Here is a 19,822-nt window from a genome sequence, read left to right as displayed (position 1 = left end):
GCCCTGTAACATCTGCCCACATGAGAGCTGAAACTGAAGTATTCAGAACTGAAACTGAAAAATTAAGCAGTGAAACTGAAAAAAGTGACCTTGAAAGTTTGGAAATTTGCCTTTGATGTAATTTTTTTTTTTGCTTTTGCTTTTTTTTTAATGCTTGAGAGATTTTGTTCAATTATTATGACACAAATTTAACCTCATAGCAGTGGACAGGCCTTAGGGAAACAAGTGACAATCCGGACATTGTGGGAGTTAATTAACTCCAGATGATGGCAGTACTGAGACAATATGAATGACAGTTGCTGTCAAACATCAGAGAAGAAGAAGAAGATACTCTTCCCCACAACTTTCTTTATTTACAACGAAGAGGTATAAACAAAAGTTGTCTTCCAAAAACAATAAAAAGCAACTTTGTACAAGCCAGAGGAGCCCTAAGTCCATTAATTTTGAGTCCTTCTAGAGTTCAAATAATATGTACTTCCTTTAAAATATTCAAAGTCTTTGTAGCTTTTTTGTTCTTCACAATTACGATTAAAGTGCCATAATGTTTGAGTTCAACAACAAACCAATGAAAGCAGGTTTGGAGCCAGATCATTTCAATTTGTGGATGTGGAATTTACCAAGAATGATCAGCAGCTGAATTATATAGACAATGTTACTATCCAACCCACTGAACACAAAATATAACATCAAATCAAATACATTAAGCCATTAGTACTCATTTTTATGTTTATAAAGTTTTGCATATCTGTCCAAAATAAATTCGAATGATCACAGTGAATGTATACACATATCATAATATAACAATAATATAACAATATAGACATACTGTTTCTCTCTCTGAATTGGAAAAACACAGGTATTTATTCAGCTTAAATCTTTCCAACACTTCTTTAACAGGGTAAATTCTTTCACTTTATTATTAACACAATATTTATTAAGAATACAACAAGCCTTTTTCCACTGTAAATCACCCATGACAGAATACTAAGAGGATTTTGTTGCAGGACGTGTACACAGTTCAATGTCTGTCAATGTGTGTCTGTTACTGCGCGGTTTATCATCGTATCATCAACATCTCTAATAAAAAATGTGCTTAGAGCTGATCATGTTAATTTCTGTGAGATAACAGTTCCTTAAAGGCTGAAGATAACCTGTGGGAACTGCATCGACAGCGATATGAAGATCATTAGAGGGGCACGGCGTGCACACATGCGCACTATTGACAGTGTCGATGCCGTCGATTTGAACAGCTTCCTGGTCCGGGAAAATCTGACATTATCGCGATAAACAGCCTGCCCGTTTGCAGCCCAGCGGCCTGACGGAACTACAAGTTATACAGCCAAATCAAATAACTGGCAAACCCCGGCGCACCATTTCAGAGACATCACAGCTCTCCGCTATGGTCCGAGACATGAGGGAGACTCATAACATACGGTAAGTTTTATCAGGCCGCTCGCTGACGTTAGCTTTGGTCGCTAATCCATCAACACCCGAGCTGGTGACAGCTGACCAAGCTACGGTTAGCTGTTAGCAAAGTTAGCTGGCAGTCAGGTGACGAATTGGAGTTAATCTTATTTAAACATGAAGGCTTGTTTAGAAGGAATGTGTTGCTGAATTGATTGTGTCGGGCAACCTCTCAGTAATGGTGATGCTGTTTCCTGTTGCAGCCGCCCTGCACGCCGGCGTGGTTGTTTTGTTTGTTTGAGTGATGCACGGAGGCTAGCTGATGCTGACAAACTAGCCTGCTAAAGCTAGCGATGGTATGTCGTCGTTGCTGGGTGCAACAGTGCGGCTAAACAAACAACAACACACTGACATGCACCTTGCTAGCACCAGTGTGCTAATTGAAGGACTGCCAGCGACGCTGGCGTGTTTTCTTGGCGTCTGTCTGACAGATTTAGTCTGTTTCATCCCTCTGGGATGCATAAGTCGTGCTCTTTTTGAAAACTCTGGTTCATATGTCTCTCATAGAGTATATAATCATGTTCTCTGCAATTACTGCTGACACATAGGGTGGATGAGAGACTTTTGGCAGGCCAGCAGTGCTAATAAGATTATTGCAAGACATTTGAGGTCTGTTTTCAGTTATGTCTGTCATCTCTTCACCTTCAGGGGATGAGACGAGAGCGGGTATTTCAGCGTTTGCAGCTCCGGGCTCGTTGACTCTCTGTGTGCGCTCAGGATGGCGCAGGGAGGCTCTCAGCTCGACTACCACATCCTGCAGGACCTCAAGCAGCGTTTCCCGGAGATCCCAGATGCGGTAGTGTCACAGTGCCTTCTGCAGGTATGCACACAACTCCTGCATATGCTTTAAACAGCTGTTTGGAGATTATTTGACGATTGTGTTAATGTGATATTCACAGAAGCATTTTTTATTTTACATCACGTTGCAAAGTTTATACTACCTGGTTTAGTATGATCCTTCAGTAGCGAGATGAGCACTCCCACTGATCCAAACTGCATAACTGAAACTGTTTTCTGTTGCTGTCTCAGAACAACAATAACCTGGATCTCTGCTGCCACCTGCTGGCTCAGGAGAGTAACAGATACCTGTATGGAGAGTTCCATCACAGTCCAGAGGAGGGGAGACTGAGTCGAAACCACATGCTACACATTAGCCTGGGATACCCGGGCTCAGAGGCAAGCAAGGCAAATGGAGGAGCAGCAGGAGTCGGACGCTCCCTAGTGCACAGCACCAGTGACAGTCACATCGAACCCCAGCGGCCCAGCTACCCCGAGCCACTGTCAGCCCCCGCCACCATGGCCCCCTCCCCAGGCTACAATCCTTTTTTCATGAACGATCAAAGCCGCTCGGCCAGCACTCCCACACCTCCACCCACAATGCAAGGCATGTCTCCCACATACTCACCCGTCCCACGCTACACTATGAACCCTATAACCGTCACACTTTCGCAAAGTATACCCAATGTCCCGCAGGCTCTGCAGATCCCCCCTGGGCACTACGCTAACAGCAGCAACACCACCCTGTATATTCGACCCTCACCCTCGCAGAGCCCACAGCCAGCACCCTGGTCCTCCTCAGGGACGCCTGTATATCAGCATCAGCAGTCCCCCTACAGTACTCCCACATATGGCTCACCTTACAGCTCCCCGCAGCATCAGGCCCAGCCGCAACCCCAACACCAGCAATATGTCTTCCTTCCTATTAGCTCCCCAACCCTTCCCAGCATGTCCTACCACCACCAGCAACAACCCCAGCAACCTGCTGTTTATAGGCCCTTCCACACAAAAGCCTCCCTCAAGAACCAGATAGAGATTACGCTGGAGGGACCACGACCTCGCAGCAACTCTCCTGTACACACCGCCCACCCCCAGGCCCTTTATATGGCAACCAGTCCCTCGCCCAGTTCCCCTTCAAGGGGTATCACTATGAGTGGAACGCCAGGCCCAGCAGCCTTCCACCCCGGGATGTACCTGCAGCACCAGGGCCCTGCAAGGCCTCGGCCTGCTTCCTCTCCTCAACCAGGCCAGTCGGCCTACACCTTCAAAATCAAAGTGTCCCCAGGAGGCCAGGCCCAGAGGCCACCCAGCTCACCTCCTGTTGCTGAGGCGGAGTCTCTTCTCAATATAGTAGACCAAGGGGAGCACAACGCTGCCCCTCCACCGATCCTGCCCATCTCCGCTCTACCAGGGAATATTGCCAGTCAGTTTCAGCATATGCCCCGACGTTCAAGCTCAGGCTCTGATGACTATGCCTACACACAAGGTAAGGGATTTTTTTTCCTAAATCTAATACTCTGCATGTGCGTGACTCTATGCTCGTGTTTTCCTGTTTGACACTGGGTGTCCTGAACTGTCTAAAAACGACAGCTGCCTTTAGCCTTTGAATAGCTGACTTACAAGACATTTGACTTCTTGCTGGTGCTCATGAAACCACTGTTGAGCATAGTTTGTAAGTATGTGCATATCATTTAAGAGTTTTGAGCATGATGAGTAGAGCTGCAATGATCAGTCGATTAGTTGATTGACAGAAAATTAATTGGCAACTGTTTTGGTAAGCGATTGTCATTTTTAGAAAATGCCAAATATTTCCCAGTTTCAGCTTGTCATTTGTGAGGATTTGCTGCTATTCTTGATCTCTGTGGACATCTTGATTTTGGACAGTTTGTTGAACAAAACAGGCAATTTAATGATGTTAGCTTTAAGAAACACTGACATTTTTCACTGTTTTCAGGCATTTTATAGACCAAACGATTAATTGAGAAAATAATTGAAAGATTAATCAATAATGAAAATAATCATTAGTTGTAGCCCTAATGGTGAGGTAACAGTGATCGCACAATAGATCACATGAGAGAGTAAAAAACCGAAGACGTTATTTTGATATTGATGTATGTCCTGATATCTGTTTAGCTATGGATGATCACCTGTTAAAGAACGCCCGGTTGGCATGCATCACTTTGTGCTTTGTGATAATAGGAAAGAAAGCTCATTTAAATATTGATACTGAACTATAATAGCAACTGGTGATTGCAGCTTGTCCTGTGAAGACGGTCTAATATCCCTTGACTGTGTATTGACTATGCAGAGATCTGATGTAATAACTGCTCAGATCAGATACCATGAAGTACTCCTTACTTCAAGATATATTCTGCATCTTTGAATGCTGGCAGTGCACACATAATGTTCCCACTATAAAGTTCAGAACTACAACTAACCAAATTTGTTATGGTCAAAATGTTTATCTGCCTTTTACATATATTTTTTTTCATGAGGCTTTTTTTTTTAGTTTGTCCGTCACCTGTACCTGTGTCATTGTCGCCCGGTAGTCAGTAATGACAAAGCACTTCTAACTTGAGAAAAGGTTTTTTCGTTCATATTTTTTGTATTGCTTGCATTTTCAGTATTTTGTGTGATGGTGTTTCTCTCCAGCTCTCCTGCTCCACCAGCGGGCCAGGATGGAGCGTCTAATGAAGGAACTGCTGCTAGAGAAGCAGAAACTAGAGCAGCTGAAGGCCGATGTCAACAACATGGAATATGACGCCCTTCAAAGGCGCTTTCGACGAGTCAACTCCACCAGTCTTATCCCAAGAGTGAGTAATAATAAGTTATAAGACATATTGTATTACTGTATTATACAAAGTAATATTTAAGAGTTTCTAACTAGTAGGAGGCCTTAAAAAAAGAGAGATGTGGAATATGCTGTTGCCTATTTTTGTCTAATTTAACTGGGTTGTGTATTTGCACCCGTCACAGCCTGAAGAGATGACCCGATTGCGGAGTCTGAACAGACAGCTTCAGATTGATATCGACTGTACCCTGAAGGAGACAGATCTACTGCAGTCTAGAGGTATACAAACACACACACACACACCACACGCACACACTTAAATGCACATTCCTACACATAAACCTTTTGAAGTGTGTCTCTTGATTTATTTGGAAGCATTGATCTTGAAAGAGTCAGGCCCAGAAGCAGACAGAGTTGGGTCTAAAGTGATGAATGAGGCTCCATCTCACTGCATCAGGACTCGAGACTAATAGCGTCCCGTCGTCCTGGGGACGGTAGAAAATGTGTTTGGGACGAACAGAGATTTTCCCCGGGACGCCTCTGGGACGAAAGGGATTTTATATATAATTTTTTTTACTTATTTATTTTAACCTATCGCTTAGCAAATAAAAACTGAACCAAGTACTGACTACAACGGAGCACCTCTTCTCATGCTGTTACTATAGTTACTGACTGGCTACTCAGCATGAGACCTGAAATGTTCCCGCGGTACCAGTCCATCTACCCCCTCAGTCATAAACAGCTTGTTGGCAGGACCTCAGAAATATGTTGCTGCTGGTTAAAACACAGCAGTGACCTGGCTGTGTGTGAGTATATTAGCTAAAGCACACATTTAGGCAATTTCAATTTATTATTGTGGTCTTTTTTTGTTGTAATCTAAGCCTTTCACTTATCAAACATAGCTTGTACATGGACACTAGTGATGCTCGTCATTGCACAGATTGCAGTTATAACTGTGAGCACGGCAGTCAATCTGCGGATCGGGCAGTTCGGATCATAAAAAATTACATTAATAGCAGATGGGTTGTGGGTGGTGAAATAATACATCATTAATGAGGAAAATATTAATTACATTCTCTAAAATGTAAACATAGCAGAGAGCAGAGAAGAGCTGCAGAGCTGTGGCCCGCTGCTGCTCCAGACCAATTTGGGGGCCCCAGGCAAACTCTGTCTTGCTTTACAAAGTAAAGAAACAACATTTTGATTTCGGTACGGTTTAATATTCACTGCAGGACGGTTACAGTTGTTTTTCAGGACAGTTCTGGGGACGGTAGTAAAAGAAGTTTGTCTGTAGTCCTGACAGCACTGCCTCTAAACTCTCCTAACCCATGGTGTGTGGAAATAAGTTGCAGTTCATTATCTGTTCACCGGGAATGGTGATGTTGGAAGCTGAAACTGTGTCACTGGCAGCCGGCTCAAGAGTGTGACCAATTTACTTGTAATCAGCCCAGTGACACTGAACATCTGGGCCGTGGTCTTTCTGGAAAATAAATCATCTCAGAAGTCACAGTTCTCTTGCAGACTTTGCCAGGATTTATTTGTATTTTGCTTTATTAAATTGACGCTTTTTCTTCTCAAATATCCCCACACACAAGAACACTGGCTTCCCTCACTAGTATCCCTCTCACTTTCAGTTTTTGAGGATAGCTTGCTCAGTAAATAAAACTTTAAAAAAAAATCGAAACTTGGAGCAAAAACCTGCTGTGAATACATTTTTTTTTCTTTTTTTTTTGGTGGATCAATGCCCGAGTTCGAAGTTGTACTTCTTAGATATTGACATTGTATGTTTTTCTAAAATGTTTACAAGTGCATCACAGTAAATGAAGGTCCTTATTATAGGTCAACAATTAAATAAACAAAATTAGGGTACCACACCAATTAGGGCTGGGTATCGTTTAAAAAATTAAGATAACTACCAAAACAGTAACCTTAAAGTGATACTGATACCAGTGGAGTACTTCATTCAATACCTTTTTTTTTTCTACTTCATTGGATAACCATCATGTGAATGGAAGCATAAAATGCCACCACTCCAAATGATTTTTACACAAATTCATTTTGAAAGTGTTCAAATTATTAAAATATTTATTAAATAATTTTACAAAACTGCACAGTGAAGTATTATCATCACAGACTGTATGGGTTGTAGCTGCTGCTGTAGTGGGCCAATCACACGTTGCATTAAATCGAAGAGCGTTTGCGGTGATTGGCTGCGAGCAAAACCATACAAATAGGCATTTTCTTTTAGATTTGGGTACAAAAAGGATCAAATGCAGGTATCGTTTGGCTGGAGAAGTTTCGATACTACTTGGTTCAGCGTCGGAAATTAGCGGGGGGCAAGGGCAAAGATGCCCCAAGAAATCTCAGAATGCCCCTAAAAACCGTGATCGAGGGGCAGAAATTGCCCCGAAAAATTCGAAAAAATTTAATTTTATCTTTACCAGTTCAGGTCAATATCCTAATTCTACATGATGCCATCATTTTATTTTTATCCAATTCATTTAATTTCAATTTCAACACACAAACACAAACAGCGCTGTTGTTCACACTACGCACTACGATACCTGACAGAGGTGTTGCACTCCTGCTGCACCTGCAGTGAAGTTCGCTTCCAGGATGGACCGCTACCTCCTTACAAAAACTCTAACTGCTCCACCCGATGAAAGCAAACTAAGTCCCAGGCCGTCACCAACACCACCTCCAGCAAGCAAAATAAAGACGAATAAGACGGCAAAGAAAGTTGCGGCTTCAACTATTGAAAAATGGAAAATAGACTGGCTTGGTGTCGAATAAATGAAGAAGACGACTCTCCTCTACGGCAAGGCATGCAGGGCTCATCCTCCCAAAAATAGCCTGGAACCGCGAAAAAGTAATCACGACTTTATCAAAGGAAGCGAACAGGTCAAAAAAGTGTTGTGCTCATCGGCACCTAACCAGCAAACATAATCGATTTGCTTATGATAAGTAATATTAACGCTAACGCTAGTGTCTTTTGTCTGGCACGTTAGCCAATATAGTGTTAGCAATTTGGCTAACTAACGTTACTGTTAATAAATATACGTGGGTCTTGCCGACCGGTGGGGTGTTCATTGCAGTTTTACAGAGGCTGTTTTATACTCTCATCTCATATATTCTCACTTTTTTATACAGATATACCGCATTATCGCTGTAAAGGAGATCCGTCACTAAGCCACCTTCGCTTTTATTATTTTTTTTCACTGAACAAAACCGGCATAATGCCACGATGTGTGCTTTTACATAGCATCCCAGCATGATGTGTCAGCTCCCTGTCCAGCCATGCCAGCTATCCCGAAGCTTCACGCAGTCGTCCAGCCGGCTATGATTACCTCCGTAGCCGACTTATTGGAGGAGCAACTCTGCCCCCCATTGCGTGTCCATACCTTTTATACAGAACAGCGAGGCGGAATAAAGGCGCAGCGTTCCCGCCTTGAACAGGCTGTGTAAAAAAAAGGGCAGCAACGAACATTAATAGGCTCAGTGCACCGCGTGAAATGAGCTTTTATTCCCAAATCTAGAACATATTTTTTACTAACCAATGAGGCAGTGCTGGATAATCGAGTCTATTATGTTATTTTCATCATGTCATTGTGGTCAAAACCTCAGCAAGGATAAATTTGGAGATGAAATAAAGAATGCTAAAAAAAAAAAAAAAAACTTCAGCTGAAGGCATTTCCAGAACTGCATCAATAAAGAAGGAATATTACACTCGTTTAGGCTCTTTTGACAGTACTTTTAGCTATAAGTCTGTAATATTGTAAAACTGTGGCATACAACGCATCAGACCCACAATGACAACGGTAGACTGGCTTTGACTTGTAGGAGGTCTGAATATGACATTATCCCCCCAACCAGAACTTTTGGTCAATTTAATTAGATCAAACCAATTAAATATCGTAATGATCTCAAGATCATTATGTTATACTGTCATTTAGTGGTTTATACCGAAGGTGCTTCCTAAATAAAACCTTAGTTGTTGAAAGGAAATTGATGCATTAATTTGCTTTTCATGTGCTTATTATTGTAGTTAGAACATGTAAGCAATTATTACAAATGAGACAGTGTTTACTGAGGAGGTTTGGTTACACAAGGTGATGATTACTGTATTTATTTTAGTCTACACTCACTGACTTGGTTCTAGGTTATAGGATACCTTAAAGGTATTGAATACTGATACCCAGCCCGAATATTAATTACACATTTGTATACAACTTAATGTTAATTTAACTGGAAACATTCTTTTAACTTTGTCTACTTTTTGACCCGTGGTCACTTGCAGAATATAGGAAATGGGAGCTGGCGACCAGTTTTTTTGACTGGTTGAATAAATGGATGTTATTGGGGTCAGTTAAAAATGGGGTCAGTTGTGGTCTTTCTCACAAACAGACAATGAAAATGCATAATCTGTGTTAATTCTCTTGCATTCCTCAGCTTTCATACACTCACATAGTATATCAAGTTAAAATCTGAGTTTAAGCTTGTATCTCTTAGGCCTGTATTTCTTTTTGATGATAAAATCTGATTTGGAATAAGCTTCCCAATGGCTATATGGACACTCAGGAAAGAGTGAGCTCCCTTATTTCCTGGTTAAAATGGTGTGTATAATGCTCAAGTGAAGAGGATAGTCAATTGAAAGGATAGTTAATAATCACTTTTTGTCACCTCTAAGTCTTCATCTCTAGCTCTTCAGTGAAAGAGAAGATAGTGATTATAGAGATTTTATATCTGTTTGTAATTACACAAATGAAAAATAATGTCATGTTTTAGGACATTTCACAATCAGAACAAATATTGGGAAATATGTTTCCACAATGTACTGCAAATTGGAGATTTTAGAACAAAACACCATCTACTGGTTAATTCCTGTAAATGTGTGAATTGTCCTTGAATGGGCTGATTTATTGTAGGATCGGGGATTACCTCAGCAGCTGTTAGGACTGAAAATAGCGCTGCATTAAAAAAAAAAAAATGCAAGCAGCTGTGTTTGTTCAGGCCAAAACTACACAGTGGGTTATAATACCACAGTATGAGACAGGATTTTACAGCTCTGAAATTCTCACGGCACCAATTATTTTACCTGTCGTCTCGACTGTCCTGAGGTAAACATTATGCTTACAAGGCAGCCTGATAGCTGAATGCTTAAAGCGCATACCACATAACAATGCTGCGAAAAATTCAGCAAGGTTAAACTCTTCCACCTGTCGCCGTCTGTATTGCAGTAAATGAGAAGGCTGCATATTTTCACGCAGTGCTAATGTCGGTCTGAACACGGCCAAGCGGGTTTAAGGAGAATAGCTGGAAACTTGGACAGGCTGGACCTCTGGCTGGGATGGGCACTTCTAAACAAACTTCAGTATCTGATTTCTGCTTTCCTCCACAGGGAAGTTTGACCCACAGGCAATGAACAACTTTTATGACAACATTCAGCCCGGTCCCGTGGTGCCGCCCAAACCGGGGAAGAAAGGTGAGAATTGTCCAAAAGCAGGACATAAAAGTGAGTGACGAGACGGTTTCATATTTGTAAATAAGAGAAGAAAAAATAGATACTTTTATAGTTAGGGTAGGTTCATACATACAAGATACAGATATGAGTTTCAATCTAAGATCTTTCAAGTCCTCAGTTCTCTCATGTTTGTCTCATTTGGCTTCAAGCACTCTGAAGGTTCGGCACATTTTTGTTTGGAAATGGAAACTAAAAGCTTAACTGACTTTGGTTTGTGTTGGTCTCCACAAATGTGTTGGCATGGAAACTAGATGCTATTTATTGAATGCCCATGTCTGTTAACATTTATACTTGAATGGTTGATGCTTGAATGCGTGCCTCACACATAGTTGTTGAGCGACAGCCGTGGTTAATCGCAGCCTTGAATTGATGACACTTAAATTGTTGTTGCGTTACGCACTTCATGACATGAACACACAGTCTTTTTCATGTAGTATTTCGCTCCGTTTTTGTCAGAAGGGGACCAGGGCTCCAAGCCAGTGCCGGGGCCCCAGAGGGACGAAGACTTCGAAGGCGCCCAGTGGAACTGTGAAAGCTGCACCTTCCTCAACCACCCTGCACTCAACCGCTGTGAACAGTGCGAGATGCCGCGCTACACCTGAGCTTAGCGCTGCACTGTATTGCCAACCCCTGCCCGATCCCCTGCCAATCCTTGGATAGTATAAGCCCCTCCAGAATCTGCAGCTCCAAGCAGATTTTTTTTGCCTATGTCTAGAGGTCTTCCCCCTGTCAATCAATATATAAAACCCCTCTTACCTGCTGAGGAAGAGCCACTATCCCTCCCTGCCCACTTGTCCTGCTCCCATCTACTACTCCTGTGCACTTTGACCCTTGTTTCCGTCGGCGGATAATTACTCTTTTTCAGGACAGTTGGAGACTCTTCTCATGGCAAACATATAAGAGAAGGAGTGACATGCTGCGACTCTGGCAGTGGGTGGGACGGGGCTTCAGAAAGGTCAAAGTGAATGAGGATGAAGGAGGAGGAGCTACGGTTTACCTAGCGAACATTCCACACAGAATGAGTGACTGCCCTGTTTACACGACTGCGCCCATTCCTGAACTCAAAATGGAGGCACTTCCACTTTAATCCAGGAACTGTAACTCCCTCTCTTGACAGTGGAATAATGAAATCAATGGTATATAAAGTCTGACTAATGCGAAATGTAGACTGTACACTGTATCTGGCTCTGTATTAGAGCTCTTTTCACTGAAAGAAGAACACTAAGGACACTTGCATATGAGTATATTCCTGGTACTTTTATGCATATTATGCCACCCTGTATTACGTGTTCAAAAGATGTTGATTTCCTGTGCAAATGCCTCAACTTGCTGTAAGTAATAAAGGAGCTGATTCTATGTGACTTGACCATGCACAGCTGGCATGTCTGCATAGTTTGTCATAATTCACAGATGCTCCTTTCCCACCCCAAATGAACAAAACACTTTTTTTTTTTTCCTCCCAGTACATGTTTATTATGTCAGTAATCAAACCAGTGGGCTTCAGAAACACAGCAGCAAATGGTAGTGGCATGCACACACTCGCTCACTTTCACTAAAAGAAAGAATTGGAGAAGTTTCTGACCACCTTGAATGAGTTTTTAACCAAAGCAGATCAGTGCAGATCTGCACAAACCTCACCTCTCACGACCACACCGTCTTCCTTCAGGTCTCAAATTGTCCGGTTTCAACTTGGTCGATCCCACAGTCTTCATCACACTACTCATGCACAGCACATCTGGCATTTCCTCTAGTATTGTATCATGGAGTTTAACTTAGATGCAGTAACTAAGTGGCTTTTTCCAATAACTACAGTGATTGTTGTGCTACAGTCTCTCCATGTTGGGGAAAAAACATTCTTAATGATGTCTACTCTACTGAGAGCATTTCCTGCAGAGTGGAAAGATAAGGAGGCATCACATGGGGAGGTGTGCGAGCACATGCCGGGTGATCATGCAGACATGCGCGCACACTCAGCAGACATGGTCATTTGCCATCTTCCTTCCCACCGGTCTGCTTGGAATGAATATTACTTTATTACGCTTACTGCACATACTTACATATAATACAACAACTTTATCAAAAAGCAGGTATAACTTGCTGCAGGTTTACATTAGTGGCTGAAGGTTTTACCACTGTTTACGTGCGACAGACTCTGTGCTACTTATTAACCAGTACATGTTCCTCTCACCAGTATGATATCACTTGGAAGGTGCCTGTGGAATGTTTTTACTGTCTTATTTGTGTTTATTACAAGTACCACCCTTTTAATAGATTCAAATGGGGAAAGGAGAAAATAAAGCCAGTCCACTGGAGCTTTCACACATCTACTCTACTGGAGGAAGAAGGTCCAGATGTGGTGTATCTCTGTGGAAATGTAGTATGTTGCATTTCCTCTGGTGTGGCCTGTTTGCCTCAGGGTAACTCACTTTGTCATTCTCAGGATATCACTTCAATAGGACATTTTCCTCCCTGGATCCGTTAATTTCCTGATTGGCCCGGGTTTACATAGTTGTTTGCCTTCTCTGCTCTGATTGGCTAATTAGTCCACCAGTTCATCCTGGTATGGGGTCAGTGGATCCATCTGTTCCCTCCAGATTTTCTGTCCAAATCTAAGACCTACCGGAGTTCCACTTAAAGGGGACGCAGACTTATGTGACTGGTGGCATTCTCTCCCAAATTAAACTGCCTGGTCTCTTTTTCATAGCCTGGTTTGCTGCCAAAACTCTGCTGCCGCTATGAGAGCATGTGGCTTCGGTCCAGTGAGTGAGAATAGATAGTCTTTGACATAATAAGGTTCACAGTATCAAATGTAAGAGTTTGTTTCCAGCCCTGAAACTAACAATAAGCATTTGTTTTCCTATTTTTTTCTAGTCTGTGGTTGTGAACTTTGTAACAGACAGAACATCCCTATTACTGAGAGGACACTGGGTGAAACGGAGAGTCCAGGGTTTCTCTTCTTGTCTCACATATTTTAGTAGTAGTCTTCATAGTTCTTGGGGTTGAGGCAGTAGAGGATGGCTCCTCCGAAAGAGAAGATGGTGGAACCCCAGGCCAGGCCGTAGCCCCAGTTGAACTCATGGTACACCCTCAGACTGACCGACTCTATGAACTTGATGGGGAACAGGACCAAGCTGCACACCTGAAGAACCACTACAGAGGAAAAATTGGAAAAAAGAAGATAGTAATATGAACATAAAGTGAGGAAAATGCAGATAAAAAGATAACAATTAATGATTGATGAACTAAAAAAATGAAATGAAGCAGATGCAAGGCAACCTGATGGCTAAAAAATCCTACTTTTGAATTTGACATAAAGAAGGATAAGGGAATGAAGGATTTTGGCGGCTTGGATCTTTTTCCTGACAAAAAACAAACAAACAGCCTGTCCTATCCTTAAAAAGCACTAACATTTCTCAATTTTTCCTCCTCACCTTTTGTTTCCAATGAGACAGCATTACTTACCTGCAGTGAAGAGCATGACCGCCACGGGCTTGTAGCAGCGACTCCTGGAGCCGATGCACAGGGACACCAGAGCCACGAGGAAGGAGAGCAGGGTGAGGGCCGCCCCCCCCAACAGCAGGGCCAGGGTGGCGATCTGCCAGTCTGAGACAAACACACACAGGGGCAGAGAGGAGGGGAGGGGGTGAGGCAGGAAAGGCATAAAATCGCACTGAGATAGAGAGTGACATAGGTAGCTAAAAAGAGGTTACTCCGGAGAGCTGTGTCTGCGCTGTTGACAGGAGGGAGGACAAACCGGGGGGGTATAAAGAGAGAGGCAGTAGAATAGGTCGCAGGCCATATTGGCCAGCCAGCCGCACTTACGCTGCCATGCTCAATCTCACGCCGGAGGATAATCCACCCAGTAAAGTTTGTGGTGAATCACTGCAGCGTAAACACAAACTATTTGTGGTTCAGGATGAGAAGCTGGCAATGGCTCATAATGTTTTGATGTGAGCCACTAGTGACCCATGACCAGTGACCAGTGTTGGCTGCTAAATATGTCACTTCCTGCCGCAACAAAAGAAACAACAGGACAAAGACAAATAGACCTTTATAAAGATACTTACCACATTCTACTTACCTCCACCATCTCCTTTTTTATGTTGTAATTTATAGACTAATGGCTGTCTTGTATTATACCTTCTACATTTCTTTAATATCGTCATTTTATTTTATTTATCAGCAGATTTTCTTTCGTTATCTATTAAATAATAGATATCTTGTATAATCCCTACCAACATCTCTTTATCATCATTAGATTAACACTTGCATTGTTTTTGTTTGTTTGAAATTGCACAAATAATAACTTATATAGACTTATATAGACTTCTATTTATTATTTTATTTCATTTATTTATCTCATTATATAGTTTATTCTATTTACTACTATTGTTTTTCACATTCTTTTTGTTCATTTCACTCCTTAACATTGTCTTTCATAATCGTAATGGTGCTTTGGCAACACATGTCGAATGTCATGCCAATAAAGCCTATTGAAATGAATTGAATTGAACTAAATTGAACTGAAATGACTGAAGATGAATGTGAGCCATGCAGTGAAAAACACTCGAACCGAGAAACAAACAAACGCCTGGCTACGCACAGATTTCAGCGGTTCAGTAACGGATCCCAAACGCAGCAGAAAGGCAAAGTGATTCTGTGAGGTGACTCGGATAATGACTATCCCTCCCTCTTGGCTGATGCCAGCTCAGCAGCATTCTCAGCATTTCATTCAGATTCACTCCAAAAACACTCAACTGGAAATAGCCGCCGTCTCAATCTCGCTTCCTATCCTTGTTGGAATGCCAAAGCGGAGACAAAAAAGGGAAGGCAGCTTGTATATGTGTAGCCTGTGTTTTTGCCAAAAAAAGAAAAACACTATAGTTGGGTGTTTCATTTAAGAAAAACAGATTTTTTTAGAGACTTAATTAGTCATAGACACACTATATGTTATTGTTTAGAGATTTAGAGGGTCTCTTACGCAACTTTACAGTGTACTGGCGGAAACAGGAGGTCTATATGTAAACAGGCAGAGGATATTATGATGAAGCATTTGATTACACAGGAGGAAATAATTTAAAGTGCAGTGGGTGGGAAAAAAATAAATAACATCAAAGCATAAAGGGGATTGGGCTCACATAAGTGATTCAATATCAGAGTGGGTGGACGTTTACTTTGAAAGAGTTCAATTTCAGTATATTTTGTCTTTTTTTTTTTTTTAAAGTAAGTACACATGAAGCCCAGGAAATAAAAGAATTGCTAAGAATATTTCATCTCTATTGAGGCAGAAAATCATTAAAACATTCACTAGCGGGGAGAAAGTGATGGAACATAAGCTGCTTAAAATATAGTTTTTGCTCTTGTTGGAGGGAAACTTTATTCTAGGGGCCAAGCAGCTCAAATATAAACAAACATCAACTACTTTTGACCAAATATGGTTCAGGATTTATAGTTTAAAAATGGGCCCTGTCACCACAGGATGTTGGAAAGAGCCCATGAAAAGCAGAGCACCCGTTCCCTCCGGCCTCCGGCTTGCGCAACATGGGGCCCCCCTTTAAGTCTGACCCCTGACTTTCTCTCCCACCGCCTCATTGGCTGCCTCTCAGCAAAGAGACACACCGACTTGACCTGTAGTTGTCAAAACCCATCGTTGGTGAGATATCGTCTCTGGGTCAGTTTGGTGCCTTCAGCCTGACTGAGACTGCAGCAGCAGCAGCGACCGAAAGCCTTATCAGTGCGCTCATGAAACAGCAGGATGCAGAAAAGTCCTCTCATCTCAGATTTGGAACAGACCCTGTAACGCTGTGCAAGAAACACAGCCAGAGTTGCAGTGCTTAAAGGCTTGACGAGCAGGAAGTGCCAAACTATTAATCTGAGCCCTGCATGATGACAGATGGAAAAGCAGATACTGTACACGAGATCCAATCTGAGCATTAATTATGGTCCCCCATGTTAATCGAAAAAATCCTTCGGGGGCCCCAATTTTGTTTCTTTGTCTGAGACAATTGTGGAAGATCTGTGTCACAGAAGAGCCTCGAGTAGCTCTCCGGCTGTCACACACACTCAGTCTCACTCTCTCGGGGCAGCAGGACGGAGACGTGTAGGAAGCAGGAAGATGTTCAACCAGAGGTCCCTGGTTCAAGCCTTCCTGTCAGTGAGCGAGACAGTAAACTAACACCGTGCTGTGACCTCCCTCGAGCCAATCACCCAAATACCGGATCGATAACGTCTTGCATTATTAATACGCTTTGCCATCGCTGCGTCTGACTGAGCTAGACTCGCTCACACACTGGCTCCACATTCGTCGCCTCATCTCGCACTGACCTGGCATCCACACACACACACACAGCTCTTGCACGGCAGCTCCACATTCCTAGCCTTGTGTTAAGACTGTATCTTTTATACTTGACCTTTGACCCTGTGCCTGAGCTCGTGTGTGTGTGTGAGAGAGGGAGAGAAACAGAAAGAGAGGGAGTGTTACCACATGTGTCCGTACGTGCTCGTTTTAAACACTTCACAAGCATGTAACGAGGCAATATCTCATGTCTACTTTCTAATTAGCACTGCATATCACACACACATGTAGGCCTTGCAGAACAAGCTCAAAACATCTGAGCGGCCAGCTGCTGTTTCAAACTAACAGGATTTATTTAATGCCCAGAGCATGACACTGAGGAAATATTGGGGGGCTGAAGAGGGGGGTAGAAACTGATTACTGGGATTCAAATCAATAAGCCCAGCCAAGTACAAGCCGGAGGAAATGGGCAGTTTGCTGTGTGCATTTACTGTGGTATGCTGCTGCTACTGCTGCTGAGAGCTGACACGCTGGGAGACTACATGTCTTTATATGGCACCAAAGTGCACTTTGTCTGCGCTGACAGAGGAGGATCTCGGGGCCAGCGTGACCCACGGTTACTCATCTCTCAGACAGAAAGAAAACATTTTGTCGGGCTAACAAAAACACTATTCACCACTCAGCAGACAGGAGGAGGTCGGAAGCGGCAAAAAAAAGGAAAATATAGTAGCACACACACACGCAAATGGAGGAAACTTTAGTCAGGTGTGTAGTGTGGGATAAGCCTACAGTACATATGCTTTACTGACTGTTTGCATTAGCAGAATATAGTTTAGACAGCTCACAGGCTGGTAAATTTACACAATATTAAGTGCTCAGCATAAAAATAACAATACAACCCCATCAAAGGCCCTGCAGTGTACCCTTAGAAAGCTTAGAATGTTTAGTTTTTCCTCATTTGTCATTTTTGTGGCTATATTCGGTGACGTGTGTACTGGACTGGATTATATTCTCACATGTTTCTGTTATTTTGGTCATCTTACCGCAAACTCTGGGCTAAAAACCTGCCAGAGTTGAGTCAGTCTCAATTAAAAAAATAAGCATGTTATAAAGTTTATAGCTGATAAATAGACAAAAGGAAATGCTTTCCTGGAATCATTATTGCTCATACGGTTCATTAGTGAGTTGTCCCACAGTTCAACCACCTTCTTATCTTATCACCAAATGACCAGCTGTGATGGAAATATGAAATGCTTCCAGGGGGAAAAAAAAAAGTATTAATGTTAAGACTCCATGAAGAAGTTCCCTTAATAGAGAAAATCAGCATTTCTGGAGTGCTTCACTTGTTTCCCTGGTTACTAATCTCCAGGCATCTGGATCTCTGGGGAGCTCTCTGCTCTGAGTTGCCCTCGCTCCTTGGCCGGTGAAGAAACCCACACAAAGGCTCATTTTGTGAGCAACAAAAGGCCAAATGAAACCCCAGCTGGACCGCTCCTGGCGAGGCAGAATTCCCACATCATTCAGTAGCGCACAGGACAAATGTTTAAGGAAAAAAAGTTAACCAGCCTAAACAGAAAACCAAAGGTGTCTTATTCATCAGACTTTGAGAGTCAAGGATAAACCATATTTCCCACTTGAAAAGCAGCAATGTGCAGCCCCATTGTTCACTATCTTATTTCATGTAGAAAAGTTCTGCAATTTAAATTAACCAGGCAATAGCTAATTATAAAGTAATTAACATTTAGCACTCTCTTGGGTGATGTTTCATAATTCTCACCCACAGAACAGATTGGTTCAGCAGAACATTATCTGCAGGGACTCTTTGTTGTCCCTGAGCGCTTTGTGTCAGACTTTCATTTGAATATGAATGTGTATGTGTGTGTGTGTCTGTCTGCACCCCTAATTCTTCCATTTCCAGGGTGAAGCATCTCTGAAACTACAACACCCAAGTGGTTTAAAACTTCCAAAACAACATGGTGGCGCATCACCCCATCAGAGTGTGAACAGGCACATGAGCGGCTCTCTCACCGGTGGTCAGCGTGCTGTTGCAGGACCACGACACGGAGCTGACGGGCTTCCAGCAGGACACCCACAGGGACAGGTAGTACTGGTCGTCCGCTGTCACCCACGCCTGGCTCAGCAGGGCCCCGACATCCAGGCACAGGGCGAGAAACACGCACACCAGTCCCACCAACTTCAGGGGCGTCAACGCCGACACCCGGACCTCCTCTGTGCCGCTCACGGATGAAGCCATAGTCTATCTAAAGTATCTTACTTATTAAAAACAAAACAAAAGAAAGAAGAGGAACATTTGTGTGGCGATGAAGTGGTCTGTGTCGTTCTTCGAGTCCAGAAAAATGCGTTAGGTTTAAGTTGTGGTTGTTGCCCTCCCCTGTCCGTGCAGGATGGGGAGCCACCGCGCACTCCACGTCCCGAGTCCAGAGGACGCTGCTGCCGCTGCTGCAGACCCGGCGCTCTGCTGACGGGACCGGGCTGCAGATCTCTGAAATAACACGGTGCTGGTGCTGCACCTGCTGGGTCCTAGTGCCTAGATATACTCCCACATACACTGTCAGCATCTCCCTCTCTCTCTCTCTCTCTCTCTCTCCCTCTCTCTCTCTCTCTCTCTTTGATTTCACTGACGTGGGAGGAAAAATAATAAGTGTCAGCTTTGAAAACTAGGGACAATGTGTGTGTGCATTCTGATGAATGCTGCATTTTAATTATTCGATAACCAGCAAGATTTACACAGTGCAACTTTGCAAGTGAATAACAGAAATGTTTTGTCCTCTTTGTAAGAAATGCTGATTCCTGGAAAAAAAAAACGCTCAATACTTAAATAGAATTGACAAGACATTGCATTTAGAGCAGAGGTTTTCAAAGTGGGAGGCGGGCCTCTCCATGGGGGCTCCAAAGGGGAGAGGCTCAGTGAATAGAGGTGAAAAAATATTATATTAGTAATTACATTAGTTAT

General features: G+C 42.9%; 2 protein-coding genes and 1 long non-coding RNA gene across 3 annotated transcripts; 1 reads left to right on the top strand and 2 right to left on the bottom strand.

Moving 5' to 3' along the window:
• Nucleotides 1-121: 121 nt before the first annotated feature.
• On the bottom strand, nt 122-2,481 carry LOC137187755 (uncharacterized). Its single transcript, XR_010929273.1, has 2 exons — nt 2,406-2,481; nt 122-2,318 (listed from the first exon to the last, which is right to left on the bottom strand). It is a non-coding gene; the product is annotated as an uncharacterized lncRNA (long non-coding RNA).
• Nucleotides 1,212-11,914, top strand: tab3 (TGF-beta activated kinase 1 (MAP3K7) binding protein 3). The gene is made up of 7 exons (XM_067596885.1): nt 1,212-1,434; nt 2,113-2,284; nt 2,494-3,727; nt 4,894-5,054; nt 5,218-5,311; nt 10,431-10,514; nt 11,010-11,914. Exons 2-7 carry the CDS (start codon nt 2,183-2,185, stop codon nt 11,153-11,155), a joined length of 1,821 nt encoding a protein of 606 aa, XP_067452986.1. The 5' UTR covers nt 1,212-1,434; nt 2,113-2,182; the 3' UTR covers nt 11,156-11,914.
• Nucleotides 11,915-12,363: 449 nt separating this feature from the next.
• On the bottom strand, nt 12,364-19,423 carry tmem47 (transmembrane protein 47). The gene is made up of 3 exons (XM_067596892.1): nt 18,877-19,423; nt 14,016-14,156; nt 12,364-13,703 (listed from the first exon to the last, which is right to left on the bottom strand). The coding sequence occupies exons 1-3, from the start codon at nt 19,100-19,102 to the stop codon at nt 13,525-13,527; spliced, it is 546 nt and encodes a 181-aa protein (XP_067452993.1). The 5' UTR covers nt 19,103-19,423; the 3' UTR covers nt 12,364-13,524.
• Nucleotides 19,424-19,822: the final 399 nt, after the last annotated feature.

Source organism: Thunnus thynnus, chromosome 8 (genome assembly GCF_963924715.1).
Source record: "Thunnus thynnus chromosome 8, fThuThy2.1, whole genome shotgun sequence".
Taxonomy (NCBI): Eukaryota; Metazoa; Chordata; class Actinopteri; order Scombriformes; family Scombridae; genus Thunnus; species Thunnus thynnus.
This window is presented reverse-complemented; position numbering and strand designations above follow the sequence as displayed.

Coding starts and splice junctions, on each gene's coding strand:
- tab3 (XM_067596885.1), top strand. CDS start 2,183: ATGGCGCAGGGAGGCTCTCAGCTCGACTACCACATCCTGCAGGACCTC. Junction 3,728..4,893: donor TGACTATGCCTACACACAAG/GTAAGGGATTTT, acceptor GTTTCTCTCCAG/CTCTCCTGCTCCACCAGCGG. Junction 10,515..11,009: donor GCCCAAACCGGGGAAGAAAG/GTGAGAATTGTC, acceptor CGTTTTTGTCAG/AAGGGGACCAGGGCTCCAAG.
- tmem47 (XM_067596892.1), bottom strand. CDS start 19,102: ATGGCTTCATCCGTGAGCGGCACAGAGGAGGTCCGGGTGTCGGCGTTG. Junction 14,157..18,876: donor CAACAGCACGCTGACCACCG/GTGAGAGAGCCG, acceptor TGTTTGTCTCAG/ACTGGCAGATCGCCACCCTG. Junction 13,704..14,015: donor GGTCATGCTCTTCACTGCAG/GTAAGTAATGCT, acceptor TTTCCTCTGTAG/TGGTTCTTCAGGTGTGCAGC.